Source organism: Heterocephalus glaber, unplaced genomic scaffold, assembly GCF_053883595.1.
Source record: "Heterocephalus glaber isolate CG9 unplaced genomic scaffold, H.glaber_assembly_v1.0 deba00001733, whole genome shotgun sequence".
Taxonomy (NCBI): domain Eukaryota; kingdom Metazoa; phylum Chordata; class Mammalia; order Rodentia; family Bathyergidae; genus Heterocephalus; species Heterocephalus glaber.
The window spans coordinates 1-23,916 of NW_028258444.1; the positions used below are offsets into that span (position 1 = coordinate 1).

The 23,916-nt window shown below is 34.8% G+C and overlaps 1 protein-coding gene and 3 pseudogenes across 1 annotated transcript; 2 read left to right on the forward strand and 2 right to left on the reverse strand.

Annotated features, from left to right (window-relative positions):
- Positions 1-3,511: 3,511 nt before the first annotated feature.
- On the forward strand, positions 3,512-4,381 carry LOC147821444 (olfactory receptor 7E178-like; annotated as a pseudogene).
- Positions 4,382-8,245: 3,864 nt separating this feature from the next.
- LOC147821445 (liprin-alpha-1 pseudogene) lies at positions 8,246-9,202 on the reverse strand (annotated as a pseudogene).
- Positions 9,203-14,932: 5,730 nt separating this feature from the next.
- Positions 14,933-15,884, forward strand: LOC147821446 (olfactory receptor 7D4-like; annotated as a pseudogene).
- A 6,192-nt stretch (positions 15,885-22,076) lies between these two features.
- On the reverse strand, positions 22,077-22,430 carry LOC101696657 (olfactory receptor 7E24-like). The gene has a single exon (XM_087199951.1). The coding sequence runs from the start codon at positions 22,428-22,430 to the stop codon at positions 22,077-22,079; it is 354 nt and encodes a 117-aa protein (XP_087056077.1).
- Between the last annotated feature and the right edge of the window lie 1,486 nt (positions 22,431-23,916).

Genomic DNA, 23,916 nt, shown 5'->3' on the forward strand with positions numbered 1-23,916 from the left:
TATTATTGATAATGATGTTAATTTTGTTCTTACCTTTCACATAAAATATGTATCAATTACTCTTTTCTATTTCTTAAATGAGATATTCAGTTTTTTATTTTATAAGTACACACTGTATATTGGAGAGGAATGATTTCACTGATATAATGAGATTTTCAGAGCCCTATGTCTTTTTGGCATAGAGGAGACATTCTAAAATAAAAATAACTTCTGTTGAACAGTGGATATAACTTTCTTTGTTGTTCACAAAAATTGGCTGTAATCAGTGTAGCTTCAACATAAGAAATGCTTTCCTGCCTGCATTTTCACCTCTTTTAAGTATGTCCAATGGAACAGAGGCACAAAATAATAGCTCCTTTCTGTGTCTGTTTCAGGGACCTAATATTTCAGTCAAGAGCAATATACAATTGTTTTAATATCATGAAAGATATGTTCATATGTCAGAAAAAAGAGTAAGCAATTAATCTAGGTCCTTCAGCTGATTTACTTCTTAAAATCACATCATTCTGAGTTCCAGGGATTTAGCTCAGTGGTCCTGCTGCCTGACTTGCATGTGCAAGGTAATTCTGGTTTCCACAGGTTTTGACATTTGTTTTCTTCAATAAAATCACTATTTTCATAATGATGGGATTGCTCATTTGAAAAATGATATGTTGAAATTTTATTAATTTCCCAAGGATCCTTTGTTACTGCACATGTTGTAGACATGGGTGCTATTCTCCATTACACAACATCAACACAGACAAGTGGAGAAATATACACATACTAAGCTTATAGAAGCAGACCAGAGGCATGGGATTAAATGTTAATTTTTTGTTTACCTAACAAGTACACTAACTCCTCTACTGGAGGAAGGTAGAAATATTACTCTCTATACAAGTTGAAATTCCTTGGCCAATAGTTATGTCAGGGTTATTAATATATATCAGAAATACTTTTGACAGTATACATTTCCACTCATAGATTGTAGGTGATAAGGGTTGGATCTTTTGAGACAATAATATAGGTGATTCATAATAAAGTGGAATGTGTAACAATTGGTGGAATCCAAATAACCATGGCTTCTCCACATATTACATGGATATATTCATTTCTGCCATATGGAGAGGCAAAAATGTTTTGAAAAGATTTTTGTAAAATGCACTCAGTAATTAAATGATTTTTCTGTAATAATGCACTCAGCTAATTATATGGTTTTTCTCCTTCAGGTGGATCAGGTAAAGCATTTGAAATCAATGTAGGTACTTCAGAGAAAAACCTGAAAACTGGGCAGAGTAATCTAGTACCTTTCATGGCTGGATATTATTATCTTGCAGAAAACTTAGATTCACTTTAGGTGATTATAGGTCAGCCTCAAAGAAGTCACTTATGCGTGCACAGTCAATACTGACATGTATGTTTTAACATCTAAACACCCACTATATTCAGTTCTTTGAACAATGGTTATGATCATGTATGAAGGAGCATATCTTCATGACGACAAAGTAAAATGTCAAATTTTATAGTGGATTAGTCAAACTTCTTTCAAATATTTTGTATGGGAAACTCATTACTAAATATTTCCATTAAAAATATGAGTAATGGCTGGGGATTTAGCTCAGTGGTTCTGCTGCCTGCCTCGCAAGAGCAAGGTCCCAAGTTTGATCTCCGATACAAAAAAAAGAAAAAAAAAAGAGTAATGGGTCTTGGTGTCCATATGTATAGATAATAATAATGGATCATTTTCTAACTGCAAGAAAATATGCACAGATACGGTTTCTCAACCCTGATGTAGGGAACAACCACCATGAATTTCGCATGCAAATACTCAGAGAAAAAAAGTGTTTTTCATCCCAGGCCAAGGACTTTCATAAGGGAGACTGAGATCCACTTCTTTATACAATTTAAATTCTATTTAAAAATCCTTTTTGTACTAACACCTTGTGCAGGTAAGTATTGTCTCCATTTTATAGATACAGAGTATGTTCAGGTGCATTGAAATTATTTTTTTTCTTTTTTAATAATTGGATAAATTTATTGGTACATTTTAGGTGTACAATATAATGACATTCATCATTGAAAATTTGCACCTTTACATAATCTCTCTTAGTTCTTATTTTTCCCCCTTCCCCAGCCCTCCCTTCAACCCCTCTAGCCCTCTCTATTTACAAAGACTTTGATTCCATTTTTTCATTTTCTCACATTAATTCCATTCCCTTCTTTCCTTTCCCCTACCCCTCCCACTTCCCCTTCCCCTTTGCCCCTTTTCTTCCTATTTCACATTATCTATTATACCTTTTAGTCCTTATTTACACTTTCAGTTTCTCACACTAGAGAAACTATTCAGTAGTTACACATGTGTGTCCTGTTTATTTCACTTGAGTATGGCCTCAATGTGCATCCATTTACCTATAAATGTCTCTATGGAGATACCTCAAAAATTAGGACTGGAAGTTGCATTTGACCCAGCTATTCCCCTCCTGGGGATCTTCCCCAAAGAATTAAAAGTATCATACCACAGTGATATTTGTGCACCCATGCTCATAGGAGCACAATTTGTAATAGCTGAAACTTGGCTGCAGTCCAATATCCCATCAACTGGAGACTGGGTAAAGAAAATGTGGGGTTTTTTTAAAAAATGGAGTAATACTCAGCTATAAAAAATGAGAAGTTAGAGACATTTATAGCATTGAAATTATTTTGTACTTCTCTCTTTTCAATTTTCCCAATTAAAGCATCATGTATCAGAATACATAATAAATATAACTTGCCTGCATGTAGGTGAGGTGTGAGCGTTGCAATCCATATAGAAAGAAAATGGTAACATGAATGTCTATTAAATTTCTTAAGAAGATTAGGATTCAGACTTGGGTTCTGGTTTCTTTCCTGGTGCTAAAACCAACCATACATAAGGTTTAATATCAGAAAATCAATGAAGGTATTATATTTCCAGACCATTCTGTGTGTGGCACAGAAGGAGAAAAATACTTACTGGGTTACTATATTATTTTACTGAGGTTGCATAAGTTTGATACAAGTAAACATGCAGAAAATAAAAATATTTCAAATGTGTTTCTAAGCATTTGACCATTGTTTAATTACTGACCATTTACTTCTTAAAGCATTTGACCATTGTGTAATTAACATGAATGCCACACTTGTGGTCAATGAAGAGATTAGTTATGTGCATATAAATTAACTGGATTTATCAAAATTTGAAGTCTACCATAGGTGAGGTTACAAAACTTAAAACATCATTACCAAACAAAGCTTCTTATGAAATACCAAAAAGTTGGAAAACTGGGAGATAAATAGATATAACAGTGTTCACTGATTATTAAGAACTAACCTTAATTTAGTGTTCATATGAAGCTTAACTCTTACACAGTATTAAACATCTAAAATCAAAGCACATTGGACCATTGCATGAACATCAGTGGCTGTTTCTTTCCTTTTTCAACCTTCTACGTTTTAAAGCTGCCTGGGCAATGCACAAGCAAAAAATGTAACATGTGTCTTAGAATTTCATCTTATGGGACTCTCAGAGGATCCAGACCGGCAGTCCGTCATCTTCGGACTGTTCCTGTCCATGTACCTGGTCACAGTGCTCAGGAACCTGCACATCATTATGATCATCATCTGTGACTCCCAACTCCACACACCCATGTACTTTTTCCTTTCCAACCTATTCCTGGCTGATGTATGTTTCATCTCCACCACAGTCCCCAGGTTGATTGTGGACATCCAAACTGAGAGCAGAGTAATCTCATATGAAGTCTGCCTTGCACAGATATCTGTCTTTTCTGGATGCATGGATGATATGCTCCTGATGGTGATGTCCTATGACCAGTTTGTGGCCATCTGTCACCCTCTGCAATACCATGTCATCATGAATCCTCACCTATGTGCCTTCTTGGTTTTGGTGTCTTTTATTTAGCTTTTTATATTCACAACTGCAAAATTTTACACTTTGTCTACTTCAAGGATGTCGAAATTGCAAATTTCTTCTGTGAACCTTCTCAAATTCTTAATCTTACCTGTTCTGATACCATTACCAATTATCTATTAGTCATGTATTTTTTGGTACTATCTCTGCCTTTTTTCCTCTCCTGGGGATCTTTTCTCTCGTACTATAAAATTGATTCCGCCATTCTGAAAGTCTCATCATCAGGAGGGAAATATAAAACCTTCTCCACCTGTGGGTCCCACTTCTCAGTGGTTTGCTTCTTTTATGGAACACCCATTGGAGTGAACCTTAGCTCTATCACAGCCTCCCAGAAACAGTGCAGTGGCCTCGATGTTGTACACTGTGGTCACCCCTATGCTGAATCCCTTCATCTCCAGCCTAAGGAACAAGGACATTAAGAGCATGCTGTTGAGGCTGCAGAACAGGACACTGTAGTCTCTCCATGTCTCCTATTGTTTTCATAGCTTGTTTTGTTAAATTCCTTCATCCAGACCTCCAGGTTTGTCCTCTTTGGTCACATTATTTTTGTAGCTACATGACTTTTATTTTACTTTGTGTTTCCTATCCAAATAATTATTTATTCAGATTATTTTAACTGAGTTGTATGAACCTTCTAGAATCTTATCATAACCATCGTGATAAAATCAACATGAACTAGCAGCTTACATAGTGTGTGAGATAAGATCTTGACCTCCCCATGAAATGCTAAGTTCTCTTCATATTTAAAATTGTCATCCCTCTTTAAAATGTATGCACATTTCCTTTAAAAAGTACATCTGAGATATCTGTTTAGCCAGGTTTGGTCCAGGGGCTATATCACTGCTCTTCAAGGTTCACTTTCAGAGTTATTATCTATGAATGTTAACCGTACTGATACCTGGGCATTATCACCAGAGACTATGATTTGTATGGATGTTAATATGAGATTTTGTAAAAAAGTAAATATTCTGATGGTGATTCATAAAGGAATAAAGTTCAAATTAGAGTGAAATAAAATTTTTGTAGCAGCAGGTGACATAGCTTCCTTTCATGATTATTTTCAAATGTATTTTCCTTCAACACCACTCAGCTTGTGATTTTTATTGTCCTTTTTAGATATGTAAATTTTTATAAAGAATAATAAGATTAATTATGTTAAATGGCCACATAGGTATAACATATTTTTTCATTCTTTCCTCCTAAACCTTTCACTTTACTTCCTATCCCTCTGATCCCCTTCCTTATCTTCACACATCTACTTCTGGTTTATTTTACCTCTAAATTATTTACTTTTTATTGCTTTTATAAGGAAAAATGTGGGGTATTTTAAAATTTCTGAGTCTGCTTTATTTCACCTAACATGATGGTATCTAATTCTAAGTTCCTGCAAATGTCATGACTTCATTTTTCTTTATGGCTGAATATATTATGTTGTGTCTCTATACCTCATTTTTATCCCTTTTTCTATTATCACGAATTTAGTTTGTTTATTCAGCTCAATATATATATATATATATATATATATATGTATGCTTTACTGTGTTTATTTTTTATCTTTAATTTACCCATGAGAGAGATAATTGCTTCAAATAGAATTTCTATTTTTTTCAAGTAATTAGATATATCATCTAACACAACCAATTTGGTTTTATCTCAGGAATGAAAGGATGATTTAGCATATATAAATCAATATACTTTACACACCACTAAAGGGAAGCAAGGATAAAAATTACATGATAATCTCAATAGACCCACAAAAGGCCTTGATGGAATCCAACATCCACTGATGATAAAAAAAGAAAAATCCTGATGGAAATAGGTATGGACCAATGTTATCTCAAATTTTAAAAAAGTCATTTATGGGAAACTCACTGCCAACATTACACTACATAGGAAATCTGAAAGCTTTTTCTCTAAAATCAGCAAGAAAACTAGAGTTTGTCTATTACCACTCCTGTTCAATGCAGTATTTGAAACTTTAGCAAGAGCAATCAGTCAAGGTCAAGAAAAGAATAGGAATATGCATAGGAAAGAAAGAACTCATAATATCCTTCTTCATTAATGACACAATCCTTTAGATAAAAGGCCCCAATGTCAGCAAAAGACCTCTAGAACTAATAAACAATTGCCACAAAATAGCAAGATATAAAATCAAAATATAAAAGTAATTGAGTTCTTATGTACCAACAATGAACACATGAAGAAGTAAACTGTGAAAACAATCCCTTTCAAAGTAGCTTCACAAATGAAATATAGTGGTACTTGGGTTTGTGAACTTAATTTGTTTTATGATCTTGGAGAAGATGTCTGTAGTTGTGTTAATGTGGATAAGATGACTTTGGTCATGTTTCTCACCAGAACAAAATTCTGTCAAAAACTTTTGTTTGTGAACTGAATTATTTGCAAGCAGAAATATTCATGAACTTGTACTTCAAAATTATTTTAACCAAAGTGGAAGACTACTATAATGAAAAAAATACAACAGTGAAAATGAAAATTGAAAAGGACATTAGAGAAAGGAAGACATCCCTTCTTCCTGTATAAGTAGAGGCAATATTGTCAAAATGACCATGCTTTCAAAATTGATATATAAATTTCATGGAATTGCAATAAGAAACTAATGACTTTTTACACAGAACTAGCAAGAAAAACTCTAAAAATTACATGGAACCAGAAGGAACCTAGAAGAGCAAAGCAATCCTGGGCAGTAAGAGCAAAGCAGGGGACATTACAAACCCAGATTTTGAATTACATTACTGAGCATAATGAAAAAAACAGCATGGCATTGACAGAAAAACAAACATGAGGGCCAATAGAACAGAATAGAGAATGCAGAAAACATTTCAGCCACATTCACACATTTAATCTTTGACAAGAGGACCAAACTCCTATGCTGTAGAAAAATCAGCCTCTTTCTCAAACTGTGCTGAGAAAAGTGGTTACCTATGTGCAGAAGATTAAATATAGACCCATAGTCCTCATCCTGCACTAACATTAGATCAAAACACATCAGACCTGGATATTAAAACAGAAACACTGAATCTCTTGGAAGATAAAGTTGGTAAAACTTAAAGCCATAGCCATTGAAAAAGAGTATCTAAACAGAATTCCATTTGTGCAAAAAATTACAAAAGTCATCGATAAATGGAATTGTAATAAATTAAAATACTTTTGTACAGCAATGTAAACACCCAACAGGGTGAAGAAACAACTTACAGAATGGGAAAAAAATACGCTGACAGCTCTTCCTCAGAGGGAAGATTTATATCTGGAATATAGAAAACCATGAACACTCTAGTACTCTCAAAATAAAAGACCCAATCGAGTAATAGGCAATTGGTATGAACAGACCCTTCTCAGAAGGAAAAGTACACATGGACAATCAATACATGAAAATGTGAAGCACCTTTGTTCATTAGAGAAATGCAAATGAAAACAGCACTGAGATTTTGTTTTACTCCAGAAAGCATGGCTATGACCATCAACTCAAAAGCCACAAATACTAGTGAGCTAGTCAGAAAAAGAAACCCTCCTACATTTTTGCTGGGAATGTAAACTAGTATAACCACTGTGGAAATCAGTATGGAGATTCAAAAAAAAAAACTAAAAATAAGAAATTTCATATGACTTAATTCTTCTCTTACTGGATATCTTCCCAAATGAGTTAATGACATCATATGGCAAAGATACATACATACTTTTGTTTATAGAAGCACAAATCAGAATAGGTAAATCTTGGAGGCTGCCTATGTACCTATCAAAAATGAGTCTACAAAGATAATGTGATATATATACAAAATGAAGCAGTATTCAGTGATAAAGTTAAACGTGTAATTTTAGAAAAATGGATGCACTTTGAGGTCATAATTTTAAGTGAAATAAATAAAAAATTGATAGTTAAATACCACATTGTTCCTTTTATATGAGGAACCAAAAGTATAAACAATTTAAAGGGAAAATATTCGTTCACAGGATTTATACATATAACCATTACATTGCTCTATTTGCAAGACTAAAGTTAGGTATAAGAATACGAATTGACTCAAGAGGATATTTATAGCCTGGATATACATGAAAAACTAAGTATTTTAATGAAGAGTCGTAAGTATACATAAATATAAGAAACATTAAATTCTAAAATATTTTCTGTATGGTATTCATGAATGTTTCACTAATTAAAAGCTGTAATGAAATATCTTAGGGCCCATATAAAATGTAATAACAGATTAGAGATTCCATTGAATTTGAAAATGTAGTCTTTTGAATTCAAAATGCTCCATAAACATCTGTAGAAGTAGTGTGGGTAAACAACAGGAGGCCTTAGCAAGAGTAAGACCTGACTGTTGTAGAATCCAACCTCTGTGTCCCTGATACACTGCCATCCATCTGCATCTTCTTTGGCTGCATAGAGAGGGAAGACATGGAAGAAGTGACTAAATGTTTGCAGGGAGCATCTCTGCTGACCCAGCCAGCAGGCCATGAATGTCCTTTGGTTTAAACTTCTTTCTCCATGAAGGTGCTGTACTAAAGCTTTTGTCATCACACCTTCTGTCAGTTCCCATGACTAAAAGTTGTTAAACTCTCTTTCCCAGAGAGCTCGAGCCTGTGTATTCTCTGTTGGGATATGGAATGACAGTGGCAGTGCATTGAAATCAGAAGTTCATCTAAGGCCAGAAATGCAACGTGAACACCACTCTCTATAAGATTGTTTGCATATTCTTTAAGGCAAATGGATGAAATCCAGAAAATCATCTGATCATTGCTCCAAAAAGCACATCTTTTATTTCATTCTGAGTTGCTTCTCTTCTTCTTTCCAGTTCTTTTCAGTCATAATTGAACCCTCACAGACACATAATTCCACACTAGAAACTGTTTCTGTGGAAACTGTTTCTATGACAACTGCCGACCATTTTCAGCTGCCCCCGCAGGTCTTTCTTGGACAGGTGGTCCAGCATCTGGGCATCCACAAGGCAGTCCATGAAGTAGCTGCGGTATTGAGGGAGGCACAGGGTGGGCAACAACTCATTGCTGATCCACTCTTGGTTCATGTCCCCACATGCAGGTGCCAAGTGGCATTCTCAATGTGGGCTGGGTGGATGGGCTGGTTAGCGACATGATCTCCTGGATAGCCAGCCACAGCTTCAGCCTGTTCAGGGCATTGCTGGTGCCAATCTCATGCTGGATCTCTGTGTCTGACAGGACTGAAGTGAGGGCCCCTCTTTTCACATTTGCTCTGCAGGCAGCCATGTACTAGGCCAGCATCCCAACACAGAACTCCAGCCTTACAAACAGCGTTGGCCCATCCCACTGTGCAAATGGTAAGCCTTGACTCAGGGATTCCTCCAGAAACTTATGTTTTTATGTTTTTTTTGTTTTTGTTTTGTAACTCAGGTCCTTGTGCTTTCAAGGGAGGCAAGGTGCCACTGAGCTAAATCTATGGCCCCTACTTGTGTTATTTTTGTTGCTGTTGTGTGTGTGTCTTTTTTTTAAGTTTACAATTTTTTCAGCTTGTTTTTGAATTTGCTAATTCTCAAGGCATCTTGAGATGAGTTTTCTGCCTCTGAAACACTGTCTTGTCCCCGTGATTCTTTGCCAGTTTGTCCAGCCCGGCCCTTTTCCTTCTTGCCAAACAAATGCCCAATAGAGAACTTGCTGCCCTACTTCTTGGTTGCTTTGTGGAGTGAGTCCTGGCTGTTTTTAGTGCTACTGGGTTTGCTCACAGGACCATCCTGGGAGCCTGTTGAGTTTCTCATGTCCCAGATGTCCTCATAGCTGACAGTATGCAATGCCCCTTTGTGCAACTTTTCTAATTGAAGTGACCTTGGAGAAGAGGGAGGGGAAGTTTCACATTTGGTCATTGTCTTCTCATCTTCTTCCTCTTCTCTGGAAGCTGGCAACAGTCATTAGCCCCAGCCTGTCCAATTCCCAGCTGGGCTGTGAAGGACACTTCTTGAGGTAGAGTGATCGCTGCCCTGAGGAAAGGAACCAGAAAGGCAGGAAGCAGGATAGGGGGAATAGAGCTCATCAATCTGAAACAACCAAGATTGTCTAAATCCTATGAAAAAATATAGAGCTTTTGTAAATTATGTACTTATTGTAATTATCACTGTTTAATTTTTAAATGATAAACCATGACTGAGAAAGGGATTTTACTACATTTCTAAAATCATCATGACACAACCAATGTGCATTATCCTTTACCTACCTCTACAACAATCATTTTAAAATAAGCCGACTTAATTCCAAGGAGTTGTTGTCATATTTTAGGGTTGACTGACCTTAACTGTACTTTTTCTAGCAAGAAATCAACATTTAATAAAGTTGGGACTGAACAGTTGTATCAGAACACTATAAAACTCCCTGTGCACTGGTTCCCTTTTCCTCACCCTGTACCTGGACTGGGGAAGCTTCTCTTCAGAGACTGACCAGAAGCTATGAGTTGGGAGCTGCTCTCAGCAAGGCTGCAGTGGCCAGGGGGTGGGGCCCAGCCTGGAGCCTTCTCTCTGCCTCCATCCTGCCAGCAGGTGGCAGGAGCCCTAGAACTACTCTGTGAGGACTAAGCAATATCCACTCTCTTCACATCTCACAGACATCAGTGCATATGCAGATGAAGGCAAGAAATGCTGAAAATAAAATTGTGCAACTCTAATAAAGGCCTTATTTTTCATATGTAAGTCATCTTTTTACACTTGTTTGTAAGCATGTTTAAAGGATGAACCTAATCATACCTTTTTAGATTTTGATGATGTAGCCATTTTGGATTGTACAAGTGGCAAGTGTAACTTTTACTTTTTAAATGGAATATTAAAAAGGCAGCAAGAAAAGAGTCAAAGCAGGTTGTCTTTTCACATTTGGTTTCTGCTTTCAATCCACTTGTACAATTCATTGTCACTGTTCTGTTTTTCTATTAATCTTTTGTGAACTTCCTGATCATGTGACAAAGTTTACAGTCTACTTTTGAACTTCTTTATCACATTATTATTTATTGCTTTCTTTCAATAAAATACTGAAGCATTTTCCACTGCCAAAAAAGGGGGAAAAAGAAAAGATTTCTTACAGGAAACAGGAAGGCAGACCATTTGCAGTTGAGAAACTGATCTTGGGACAAAGGGAAAGGGGAGGAGGATAAGGGGAAAGAGAAATAGAAAGCATTAATAAGCTATATGTACATGCACCAACTCTCCACAAAAATGTGTTCATTTTGTATCACAAATATGTACTAAGAAATTTTTAATTAAAAATACAAAGACCAAAGAAAAATGACAATTGTAAATTTTAATGACATACCAAGTAATATTTTTCTATATGTATACACTGTATAATGTTTGCAAGAGTTTAAACATAACTGCCTTTTCAAACATTTGTCATTTGTTTATAGTGAAAACTTTCAAACCATTTTTTCTGTATTTCTGAATTATACAGTAGATTATTTTCATCCAAAGCCACCCTTCTATACAGCTGCACATCAAAACAAATCAAAATGGATGAATTAGGACACTTATTCTGTGAAATATGTGAAGTGCAAAATAATAACCCTAACTGCATGATCTCATTCATATGTAGATTTTACAAAGTTTATCTAGAAACTGAGCAGAAAAGTGATTTAAAAAGGCTGCAATAATGTAGAGGCAGTGTTCAGCAAAGGATACAAAATTCCAGTTAGATGCAATGAATAATTTCAAGAGATCAGTTCTACAGTGTGTTAGCTACAGTTCATGATGATATATTGTATTCTTGGAAAATTCTAAGTGGATATAAGTTAAATGTTCTTAAAAATGATAACTAGGTGAAATAAGGCATAGCATAATTTTTGCTGACTTACTGATTTCAAATTTATTAGACTTCCAAACATATATTATACAAAAAGCATATATAATTTTATTTGACCATTTAAAGTATAGATCTTAAAATTTAAACATTGCAAAAATAAAATGAAAGGTTTCTGTTTCTACACATCCTTATGGTCATACACTGAGCCATAAAATCTCTAATTGTACTTCAAAGATATATCACAGAAAGACTTTCTTGGGGTTGATTTTCATGAAGAAATCACACATTGGCTAAACTAAACCCTATCACTTTGAAAAAAATATGAAAAATAAGAAGTTTCTCCTTTGAGGAAATAAATTTATTTTCTTTCAAGTTAGCTCAATAAACACTAAACTGACTAAAATTCTTCCACTCTTCTTTCTTCTTTGATCCTCAAGGGAGCTGAACTGTTTGGAGACTACAAAGACTAACCAACAATTTATTTAATTAGCAGCTCTGAGATTCCAATTTTAAGAAGCTAGATACTGTAAACAAGACCCTATTGCTCCTCAACTGTACTTCTATGGTCTCACAAGTGGGTTTTTAGGGACATAGTGTGTACAATAAAAAGATTCAGTGATAACTGTTGGAGCAAGTCCATGTGTACTACCAAGGACAGGTAAAGGTATACAGAAAAGAGAAGACAAGCAGCTGAAGGAAGGAGAAAAAGGAAAAGGAACAGGGGCATAGGGCTTCATGTCTAGAGTAGTGACACTGAAAGACTCCCACATATAGTATATAGTCTATAATGATGAAGTCTCTGTACTTTGTACTTTGAAGGAACTTTGGTTTTGGTGGATAACTCTCTTTTTCTGCTGCTCTACTACTTCCTTTTCACACTAGAAATTCAAAACTCTCAAGTTGTATTCCCCTGTCAGATTTCTCGCATTTAATTATTGTTTTATTATTGATGCTGAAAATGTATTAGGCATGAGGTATTGTCTACTTTGTTCCAATTTAAGTGGTATTTGTTTTCATATTCCCTAGTTATTTCCACAGGAAAATTCCATTTAATGGCTCTTATTTGTCTGATTTATTATAATTACAATTTATCTTAGTAATAGCAACTATCAATAAAGTTGTTGCTGATGTTTAATAACCAATTCAACATATTCAAGAAAATATCAAATGATTAAAGTTTGAGAGACTGCCTTTGCATTTTTATTAATTTAATAGAAATCCTAGAATATTTTAATGTAACATCTCCTGTTGGCTATACTCCCTGTGAGTTAGGAAGACATCTTTGATTTCTTTGTTTACTGACAGTCTCCAGCCTGGTCGCTCATCAGGTAAATGTGCTTTACATTTTTTCAAACACATTTTTCTATTGCAAATATGGTTAGGCTTTATATTTATTGATATACTTTGTGATGAATTAGTATGATCAACATTCTCATGTTAAGCACAATTTCATTTTCATAAGTGGCATTACTTGGTCATTGTGAGTTATTTCTTTAAAACAGCTATGGGTGCATTTTATTTAACTTTACTTCTTAGTTTGTATCTATATGAAAGCTTGTGCTCACCTCGAAGATTTCTTTTATGTGTTATAGCAGACATTTTGGTTGTGACATATGTACTTGTTCAGAACATACAATAAGAAATGGAACATGTAAGTTCCTGACAAATGTTGGTCCACAATTTCCACAACTTACAGCTCAGTGTCTGGTAGAGAAATCACCCATTTTCTTCTCTCAGCCTAAAGTGTTTTTTCCTATCTCATCTCTTCTGATTGGTAATGACCCACACTTTCTCTCTGAACTCTAATTTTCTTATTTCAGAGAAAGAACCTTACACATCTTTACAGAATAAACTGGTCAGCAATAATATTTTTGTCATATTATTCAAAAATCTCTAGGCATTCTTAAAACTGATGTCATGTAGGATATAACAAGCTTTGTGAATCATTATTGTGCCTTTTAATGTTTATAGAATAATTCTATTTGTATAACTTTTCAAAATAGTAATCGAATCCATCCATCCATATATAAGTTGGCCACTAACTTTGATTATTTTAAGTGTACATACAAAATCAAAATCATAGGCACAAAAAACACATAAACATACAAGCCTATTGTATGATTTTAAAGGTGGTGTGCCTTCTTTTTCTTCTGTGTGCATAGTCCACATGCTTTTTCTTCTAGGTGGAACTCATCAGACAAGTATTCTAGCAAAGAAGGATTCATAGAGACCCTTGTTAATTAGAAATCCATGTGGTGGATAAAAAAGGTAAAAACAAACAATTGTATTTATAATCATCAAAATTCCATCCATGACGATAACCACAGCTTAAGTACATATTGTTAAATATCAGCCCTCCAAGAAATACTTATTGCAATATTAAGAACAGAAATTCACTTCTTTGAAATGGTCATTTTATCCAAAAAGGAGAACAATAACATTGTTGATTTAATTTTTTTAATCGTACTATGTAGTGAACATGTACTACTCCTATTGTAGAGATGAAGTATTTGCAGAGCTTAAATTACTTTCTCAAGACCACAAAGACGTTATGTGGGTGACAAGGATTCCATTCCATTATGTCTGACTCAAGAATCCACATTACAAATTACAGTCTTATACCTTTGGAATTTTATATATCCAAAATAATTATGGTAAGAAAGGAAAATAATATCTATAGCCATAATGATAACTGTCATTTATTGAGATTCTTACTGAGAACAAAAACATTTTTAACCCTTGAGACCAGTGTTTCAGTAGAAATCATATTTTTGGAAAGAAAACTAGGGCACTGAGATTTAACTTTCACATCACTATGAATTGTCAAATCATAGAATAAAGGCTAACTGTAAAAACATCATTGTTAAATTACTACTGTAGACATACTACCATGAAGAACTAACAAAATTATCCAAGAAAGTACATCCAACCACTTCAATTACTTTGGAAAGCTGATATGACAAAAAAGTTTAGATTATGTTCATAAATTAAAATTTGAAAATGAAAATGAATCAATTATAAAAATGAAATAAATAAATTTCTAATTCACTGAGGAAGTGGGATGGATTATACACATTTAAAAGGGAAATAAGCTATCATGAGGCTGAATGAATTACTGCTATTGATCTAACACAATAGTGAGTGAAAGTCATCCATAAAAATATATTATAAAGTTGTTACCATGTGAGGTCCCAGGTGCCTGTTTATTGAACATTGCTTTCTTCCTTCTCCAGAAGACAAATAAGTAACATGAAAGTTGAAAACCACACAGGAGTAGCACAATTCTTCCTCCTGGGCTTTTCAGATGATCCAGAACTTCAGCCCCTTCTCTTTGAACTGTTCCTGTCCATGTACCTGGTCACAGTGCTTGGGAACCTGCTTATCATCCTGGCCATCAACCTTGACTCCCAACTCCACATCGCCATGTACTTCTTCCTCTCCAACCTGTCCTTTGTTGACATCTGTTTTACCTCCACCACAGTCCCAAAGATGCTGATGAACATCCAGGCACAAAACAAAGGTATTTCCTAGGTAGAGTGCTTAACTCAGGTTTATTTTTTTGTTACTTTTCTAGGAGTAGATATTTTTCTTTTGACAGTGATGGCCTATGACTGCTTTGTGGCCATCTACCACCCCCTGAGGTATACACTCATCATGAAGCCTCATCTCTGTGTACTCCTTGTTCTGATGTACTGGATAATCATGTTATGTATCTCTCATTCATATTCTCCTAATGATGCAACTCATCTTCTCTACAGGTACTGAAATCCATCATTTCTTTTGTAAATTGGCTCAGGTTCTCAAGGTGGCCAGGTCTGATACTCTCATTAGTAATATTTTTCTATATGTGACAACACTCCTGATAGCTTTGTTCCCTGCCTCTGGGATCATCTATTCATATTCTCAGATTGCCTCCTCTTTACTGAGGATGTCCTCTACTTCAGGCAGGTATAAAGCATTTTCCACCTGTGGGTCTCACCTCTGTGTGTTCTCACTATTCTATGGAACATCACTTGGAGTTTACCTGAGTTCTGCTGGGACCCATTCTTCCCATGAAAGCTCTGTTGCTTCTGTGATGTACACTGTGGTGACCCCCATCCTGAACCCCTTCATTTACAGCCTGAGGAAGAAGGATGCGAAGGGAGCCCTGAGGAGACTCCTCAGCAGAGTAGCCTGTGGTTCTTTATGAACAACTGACCTCAAAACTAAGGGTATGTTACAAAACCCTAAGACAAATGCTGTGAATTTCAATATAATGGCTCCTTTTTTCTCCTAAATGACATGCTTGATTTCTGGTGTTTTTAAACCACTTAAGTTTTGTTCTGCATATATATTTTTATGTTTGTTTCCCTTCAACAACTCACTCAGGGATTTCTTTGCATTTGCCTTTTTATGTATGGTGCCCAAAATTTCAAATTCAATAAAATTTTTCATACATTTGTGAGACTTCTAAAATAATAGAAACACATATATCATGGGAAGATATGATCTTCTTCAAAATAATTGGTTAATGTTAATGTTCTTCACCATAATAGGGTTGCATTTTAGTTTTCCCAGATTAAAGGGAGTAAAAATCATCGGAGTACTTACCATGTCAGATCTGTGCTTGTTATTTTACACGTATGACTTTATTTATTATTGTAAGTTAATCTTTGAGACATTTTCTCTCATTCACAGAATTTCTGAAGGTAACACATGAGATTGAGATGTAGTATAACTAGAAATTGACACTAAGTCCATATTCCTACCTTTATTTGATTACAAGTGATAGGGTGCCCAAAGTAATTCTGAGATTTGTTGTAATTTGGGGGAATCTTATTTTTTCTCATCTCATGTATTTTTCCATTTCTTTCTTTTTTCTCTTGTTTCCTTCCTACTTTCCTTCCTTCCTTCTGTTCTGCTGCCCTGTTTTTCTTTCTCCCTCCCTCCTTTCCTTTCTCCCATCCTTTTGTCCTTCATTCTTTATTCCTTCTTTTCCCCTTTTATTCTTTCTTTCCTGCATTCTGTCATTATGTGCTTCCTCATTTCTTCCTTTTATCTGTTCCTCTTACTTTTGACCAATTTTATTTGTAATATTAACTTGCTCCATTTATTTTTAAGGATTAATAATATTCTACTGTCTGTACTACTCAGAGTGCTTATCCTCTCACCCATTGATGAATATTTTGGTGGTTTCTGGCCTTGGCTCTTGTGAATAATCTTATAATGATTACACAGGCACATTTATATGTTTGAACACAGTCATATGCTACAGAATGGGGTTTGACTAAGGACTGTGTCTCCTCTGGGGTCACATAACATCATGTGCTTAGTGAAATCTTTTTCACCTTTGTCTGTTTAAGAATACTGCATGTAACTGGCCATAATGACAAAGATTCACCAGCACAGCTCTTCTTAGAACCCAATCTATGTATTAAGCAGCAAATGCTTATTCTTGTTTCCAATTATTAAAGAATTATATCTAGGAGTGGAACAAATTACTAGCTTACAGAGTCACTTTGTGCTCAATATCTTCAAGAACAGTTAAAGACCTTTAACACTCTAGTGTAAAATGATTCTAATATATCCATATACTCATCAATACTTGTGATTTCCAATTGTATATTGGAAAGTGACACCTATATTGGAATTGAAGTTTTAACTTTTTGTGATTTTGATTCTCATTTTCCAATGACTAGTTATGCATCTTTTCCAATACTTCTTGGTAGATGCTATATGTTGTGTAACAATGTCTTTTCAAGATTTTGCTTCTTTTGAAATAGTGAATTGTATAGTTTTACTTCTGACCTGTATGATTTCTTTGTACATTATAATTACATGAACATGATCAGGTATTTGTTTTACAAATACTTACATTTATTCCAATTATATAACATTATTCTCTTTATGCCATATTAGTATTCCATTGGTTTTATTTCCCGCGTTTAATGAAATATTCATCTGGTGACAAATATGTAGCCTAGTTGCATATCTTGGCTGTTGTGAATAATGTTACCGTGATTATTAGATTGTGCTTGTGTCTTTATATACTGAAGTCAGATGGTTTGGATACATGTACAGTAAAGGCATTGTAGGATCATATGGTACTGCTAGTTTTAATTTTCTGAAGAAATCCAAAAAATTGCATAAGGGCTACACTTTTATTAGCATTCAGGCTTCCCCAGAAAACCAGAATCACTAGGATATTTGTGTGTAAATATAGATTGAGAGATGATAGGTAAATGGGTGGAAATAGCTAGTGACAGTGATGTGCAAACCTTTGAGTGTATAGATAAATGATGATTACCTGCTCTTGATCTATCCAATGATTGATGTAAAAACATAAATCTGATGTTTTTTCAGCCTTCCAGGGTAAAGCACTTTTAGAGTTCAAATTACTATCTTAAAGTTAATAAGCATGAGAATAGATGATTTTGATAATTCTATTTACTGAATCAATACCTGAAGTGTGCATTATCTATTGTATCCTAGAATTTTTAAGCTACTTGCCATTAAAGTAAGGCATTAAAAGCTAGGAGAGTTAAAAATGTCCCCCAGTCAAATTATCTATTATTTTTCAATTGATTTTGGAATCAATTTTCCTTACAAAGCAAATATCCTAAACAATGAATTTCTCATTAATATGTTGATCATGAAAGTTTCCCCTTATTTATCTGAAACTCTGAAAAAATACCTTTCTGATCACTATATTCAGCTATACCTTCAGAACCACACTTTCAATTAAGCAATGGTTTTCAGAGTATTATAGATGTAAAAGTTAAATAAAATCACACTTTGTGTAATGTTCAAAGTCATCCAGTTTATAAGAGCTTACATGTTTATTCCAGAATACACATGTAAAATCATGTCCTTTAATATAAGAATAGAAATTTCCATTAATAAGGAATATATTCAACCTACTCAAGGTACATAATAATTTCACACCTTTGGAAGAAATGTTCTGTTGCATTTCATTTGCTGTTGAAGATTCTAATAATTATTTGGGAGTTAGAAGTTAACCAAAATTCTTGGTTAAGAATCAGTATATATGTTTGTTTCTTTTTTGTAACAATCTTTTTGGTTTATGTTTTGTACTATTTTGAAGATAATGATACACTGTATAATAACTATTGTTATTCTCTTATGATTTGATTATGAAATTTTTTTATTTTTTCAAAAAATTAAAAATAACATTTTGAAATATGAAAAAGAACCAATATATAATTGTTGAAGTGTCTACAAATCTCATATTCCTTCTACTACTTGTATTCATTATTCTAATATGTTTGTTCTACCACTTTCAGTGGCTGCTGTGAACTTTACAAATACCTCCCATTCAAGGTATTCACACACAATGAATGTCTACTAAGGCATTAAGTGAAAGAGAAAAAAGCACAGCTTTACCTGTGGGGAGAGGCTGCCAGGTGATATCAGAATACAATATTATGATCTCATTTATCAAGGTCTTTGGTTATCAATTGGATAAAAAAAAGCTCAGTTTCATTGGTGACAGAGACATTGGTCTTGTTATGTAAAATAAAATATGAAAAGTTCAATATATTTGCCATACAACTGTTAATAATGTTCAGACACCACTAAAGCCATACAGCAACTAGAACCATAAGGCCACCATTAACTTCTCAGCTAGACACTTGAGCTAAGTCATGTGTTTAAAACCAGCTTAATTTCCCAAGAAAATTTTGAAGTACAGTAATACCTTGGTTCATGAACTCTTCTGTTCATGAACAATTTGCTTCTCAAACAGAAACATTGAGAAAAATTTTGCTTCTGTTCATGAGCTGTGCATCAGCTGACAACATGACCAAAGCCATCTTCCCCAGAAGTAAATTAAATTCATGAGCCAAAGTGGCACTCTATTACAATGGGTGACAACTCACAACATACTTTTTTTCCATGTTACAATGTATTACTCAGAGTTCACTCACTAAGTACAATCAAAGCTAATTATCTGAGGGAAATAATACAATAACATAAACAGGTTGGATAATTACTTCAGGACAAACTGAAAGAGGGAACAATGTGGCCACGGAGAAAGGCCAGAGACAGCCTTTGAAACCCTGAGGGCCCAGAGGATGGGAAGGCAGTAGTGAAAATAACCTAACTGTCAAAAGTTAAGTGTAGGAGGTTGACAAGGGAGCAGGAGGAAATAACCTAAAAAGCAATGATGACAATTCCAAACCATTCAAAGACCTACATTTTAACATGGTATTTTTTTTAGAAACCCAAATCTCCTGCTACTATTGTAAGATCATTTCTAACTTAAACAATCAAGTTTTATCCATTTAAGAACTGGTACTATTAACTTTTATGAAGTTTTAATAACCTAACATTTAGACAGATCCATGTAAATGGAAATCTCTGGTAATAAAACTCAAGTACCAGTATTTTATTAGTACACCTCTAACTTACATGATGTTTACATTCATCTTAGGGACTGTGCACATGTCCATAGCATAACTTGATACTTTTTAAATCCCTTTCCCCTTCCAACCTCTGTCCCTCCCTGCATCTCTTAAATCATTTTTCCCCATTTTCTTTCTTATTGTTAATTTTATTATGATTATTTTAGTTCATGCTTATAACACATAATGATTACATTCATTGTGGGTATTTACTGCATGTACATGACACATCTTAAATATGATTTAAGAAATATGGGTATTTTAATTCCCTCAGGTGAGTCTGAATAAAGCAAGCCTTAAAAACCAGTTTTTATAAATAGCAGATGTGAAACCACTCATTGGAAACAGGTTTTTTTGTTTTTTAAGAAAAGTTTATTCTAGAGACGAAATCAGGGATAAATTCTAGCAACTAGCTGGGAAAAGCTGCTTATTGATTTTATTACATCTGTGTGTGGATGGGATGACATTGGAAGAGAGAAATAGCAGCAGGTAGCTGGGGAAGATTTCATCCAGTGTGCATGGGCTAACATGTAGAGAGAGACATTAGCACCTATCTGAGGAATTAGGAATTAGGCTTATAAAGTATTGAAATGCCTAAGGAATCTGGGGTGAAATACTTATGAATGCTTCCAAGGATAGTCAGCACAGGTCTGTAGACAATCACTGGACTTTTCAGCCCTGGGGATATTGTCTTCTGTTTCCTGAGAAATAGCCTGTCATTTGCTGAAAGCAACCTGTTAGTTTGTGACAGACTCACTTAAGCCTGGCATGACACTAGTTATAAGGCCTCTAGACATAACATGCCTCAATAAATGTCTTAGATACAATATCTGAAGAAAACATATGTGATGTATAAATAAGATATTGTATAAAATACATATATATAAAAATACAACTCAGTACTTTACAGGGTGGTCAGGTTCAATGCACTAAAATTACAGATGCTTTCTTGGGATACTGACTTAGTTATGATGTTTATGATGGAAGGATTCTAGAATATATACTTGATCCAATTAAAGAAAAACCATGACACATACCTGCAATGCAAGCACTCTGAGAAGATGAGACAGGAGGATCACAAGACTGAGTCCAGCCTGGGCAATTTAGTAATTGATAAAGATTTTGTGTCAAAAAATAAACTTAAAAGGCCCAGGGATGTAGCTTAGTGCAAAGGCATTAGGTTCAATCTTCAGTACAAGTGAAAGAAGCTGTAGTGAAAAACAGAAAGATGGGGTGGGGTAAAGAAGAGAGAGAGAGAGAGAGAGAGAGAGAGAGAGAGAGAGAGAGAGAGAGAGAGAGAGAGAGAGAAATAATAAAGGATCAATATGCAGATTTGATTCTTAGAGTGGAATGAAACCCATGGAGCCATAAGAACAATGTGAGCAAAAAGGTGGGATTTGCAGAACTAGATTTTTTTTCCAATGGAAACTACAGAAAAGATGGAAGAGATGATGACATTTTATAATTCTTCTCCCCAGCCTCTGAAGAGCATTTTTAATGTCCCTGTTCCTTAGGGTGTAAATGTATGGGTTCAGCATTGGGGTGACAACTGTACACATTAATGAGACTACTGCACTTTTTGTAGAATTAGACACAAAGGATTCAAGATATTCTGCAATTCCTGTTTCATAAAATAAGCAAACAACTGGTAAGTGAGATGCAAAGGTGTAAAAGGCTTTGTACTTTTCATGTGATGAACAGATTCCCAGAATAGAAGAAATAATTTTATAGTAAGACAAAGTGATGGGAGTTTGACCATAGACAACCCCAACAAAATACATGACTATATTTTTAGTAACACTGTTGGAGCATGTAAGAATAAAAACATGAGAGGGGTCATAGAAGAAATTAGAAACTTCCACATCTTTGAAGTAAGGGAATTTTGAGGCAATTAAATTGTGCACCTGAGATTCCAAAATGCTAAACAAAAAAGACAACAGAACAAAGCAAAGACAGAGGCAAAAGTTCATGATGATATGCTATTTCAAGGGATGACAGATGGCCACAATCCTGTCAAAAGCCATCACAGTCAGTAGCATGTCATGCATACATTCAAAAACCAATAAAAGAGACATCTCTGTCAGGCAGCCCACATAGTAGATGATCCTATTATGAGTAAGGATGTTGACAATCATCCTTGGGACTGTGGTGGAGATGAAACAGATATCAGCCAAGGACAGGCTGGAGAGGAAGAGGTACATGGGGGTGTGGAGGTGGGAGTCAAAGATGATGGTCAGAGTGATGAGCAGATTCCTGAGCACTGTGACCAGGTACATGGACAAGAAGAGTCCAATGAGGATAAGCTGCTGGTCTGGATCCTCTGAGAGTTTCATGAGCTGGAATTCTGATTCACTGATAAGATTTTGTGGCTCCACATCAAGCAGACACGTTTTGAAAAGAAAACAGGGTTGGGAAAAGGATATAGAGACCAAATACTCAAACACAATGATACAACATCCATTGGCTTAGGATATTTAACACAATGTACAAGAACATGGACTGTGATATCCAAACACTAAAATAAAATTAATAGTTCATAATCAGAAAATATTAGTTATCAGCTATCCTCCAGGTGCTTTCAGTTTCTTGCGGTCTTTTTTTCCTTTTCTTTCCTTTATGGCTGAATTCCTCACTCCAATTTTGTTTGTACTTTGAAAATCATTCAATATGTAATTTATATCCTTAAGGTTGAAGAATTTCAGGTTTTGTTGCATTAATGTTAAATGAACATGACCAATATAATCACTGGCAACCAAGTTGGCTTTAACGTACACAGCTCCTATATATGCATGATAAAAAATAATCAACTGCTAAAAGCACTTCTGGATTTTTTTGCTGTGTATTTGTATAAACCTTGTATAGCTCAGTAAACTGTTCTCTGAGGAAGACAGTTCTTTGTTTTGCTTTTGTATTCTGTAATATATAATCTGGGAGCATTGTTGTCTTAGAAATCAAAAACTATTCTATGAATTGTTGAGGAATTTAGCTTAGCACTAAAGAAGATCCCAAAGCCCACATTCAAGACCTGCCCTTCTTATGTCATTTAATAGATTTTCACATCAATACTTCCAAGTACATGAATTAAAATCCTCTTGCCTCAGTGACATCAAGCCAATAACACGTGGAAAAGAAAAAAGTCTAAGAAATACTGTAAACACATCTTTCAGTATCCTAATGTGTAACACAAGGGCAGTAATTATCTAGCCTCTAATGCTATTATAAAAAGGTTCAAAATGTTCTCAAATAGCATACACCAGTATTCTGTGTTGAATTTAGCAATATTTAACTATGAATAATTTGAAACATCCAGATAGCCTGGCCTGAGACCAAAACCAATTTTTTTCAGAGTGGCAATATATGAAGTTCTTGGTGGTAATCTCCTATACTTAGGATGAAAACCACTACCTTGGAATATTTCTGATATTTAGAAAATGAGCCATTAGTACTATCTCTAAATGTGGTCAGAATACCCACTGACCATATTTAAAATAAACATTTAGTAGCACATGCTTTGGAACTAATATTTTACAGGAATTTGGCTTCTCATCTATGACATTTGAGCTCTTATACTTTGTATTATTTTGTTTTCCTGGTCCCCTGTTCCCCAAAAGAATTCCTGCATGCGTGTGGCTGTGGATGCATTTCAATGTCAATATACACATGTCGGTGATGATTTGTGCATCCATAGAGTGTGATTTAAGGCTTACCAGAAATGGGTCTAAAATCTAATCTAAGTAGCATACACTGTAACATCTAATACCCCTGTATGTGACACTGACATAATTTTAAGTCCCTCTGTGAAGCACATACATTGATTTC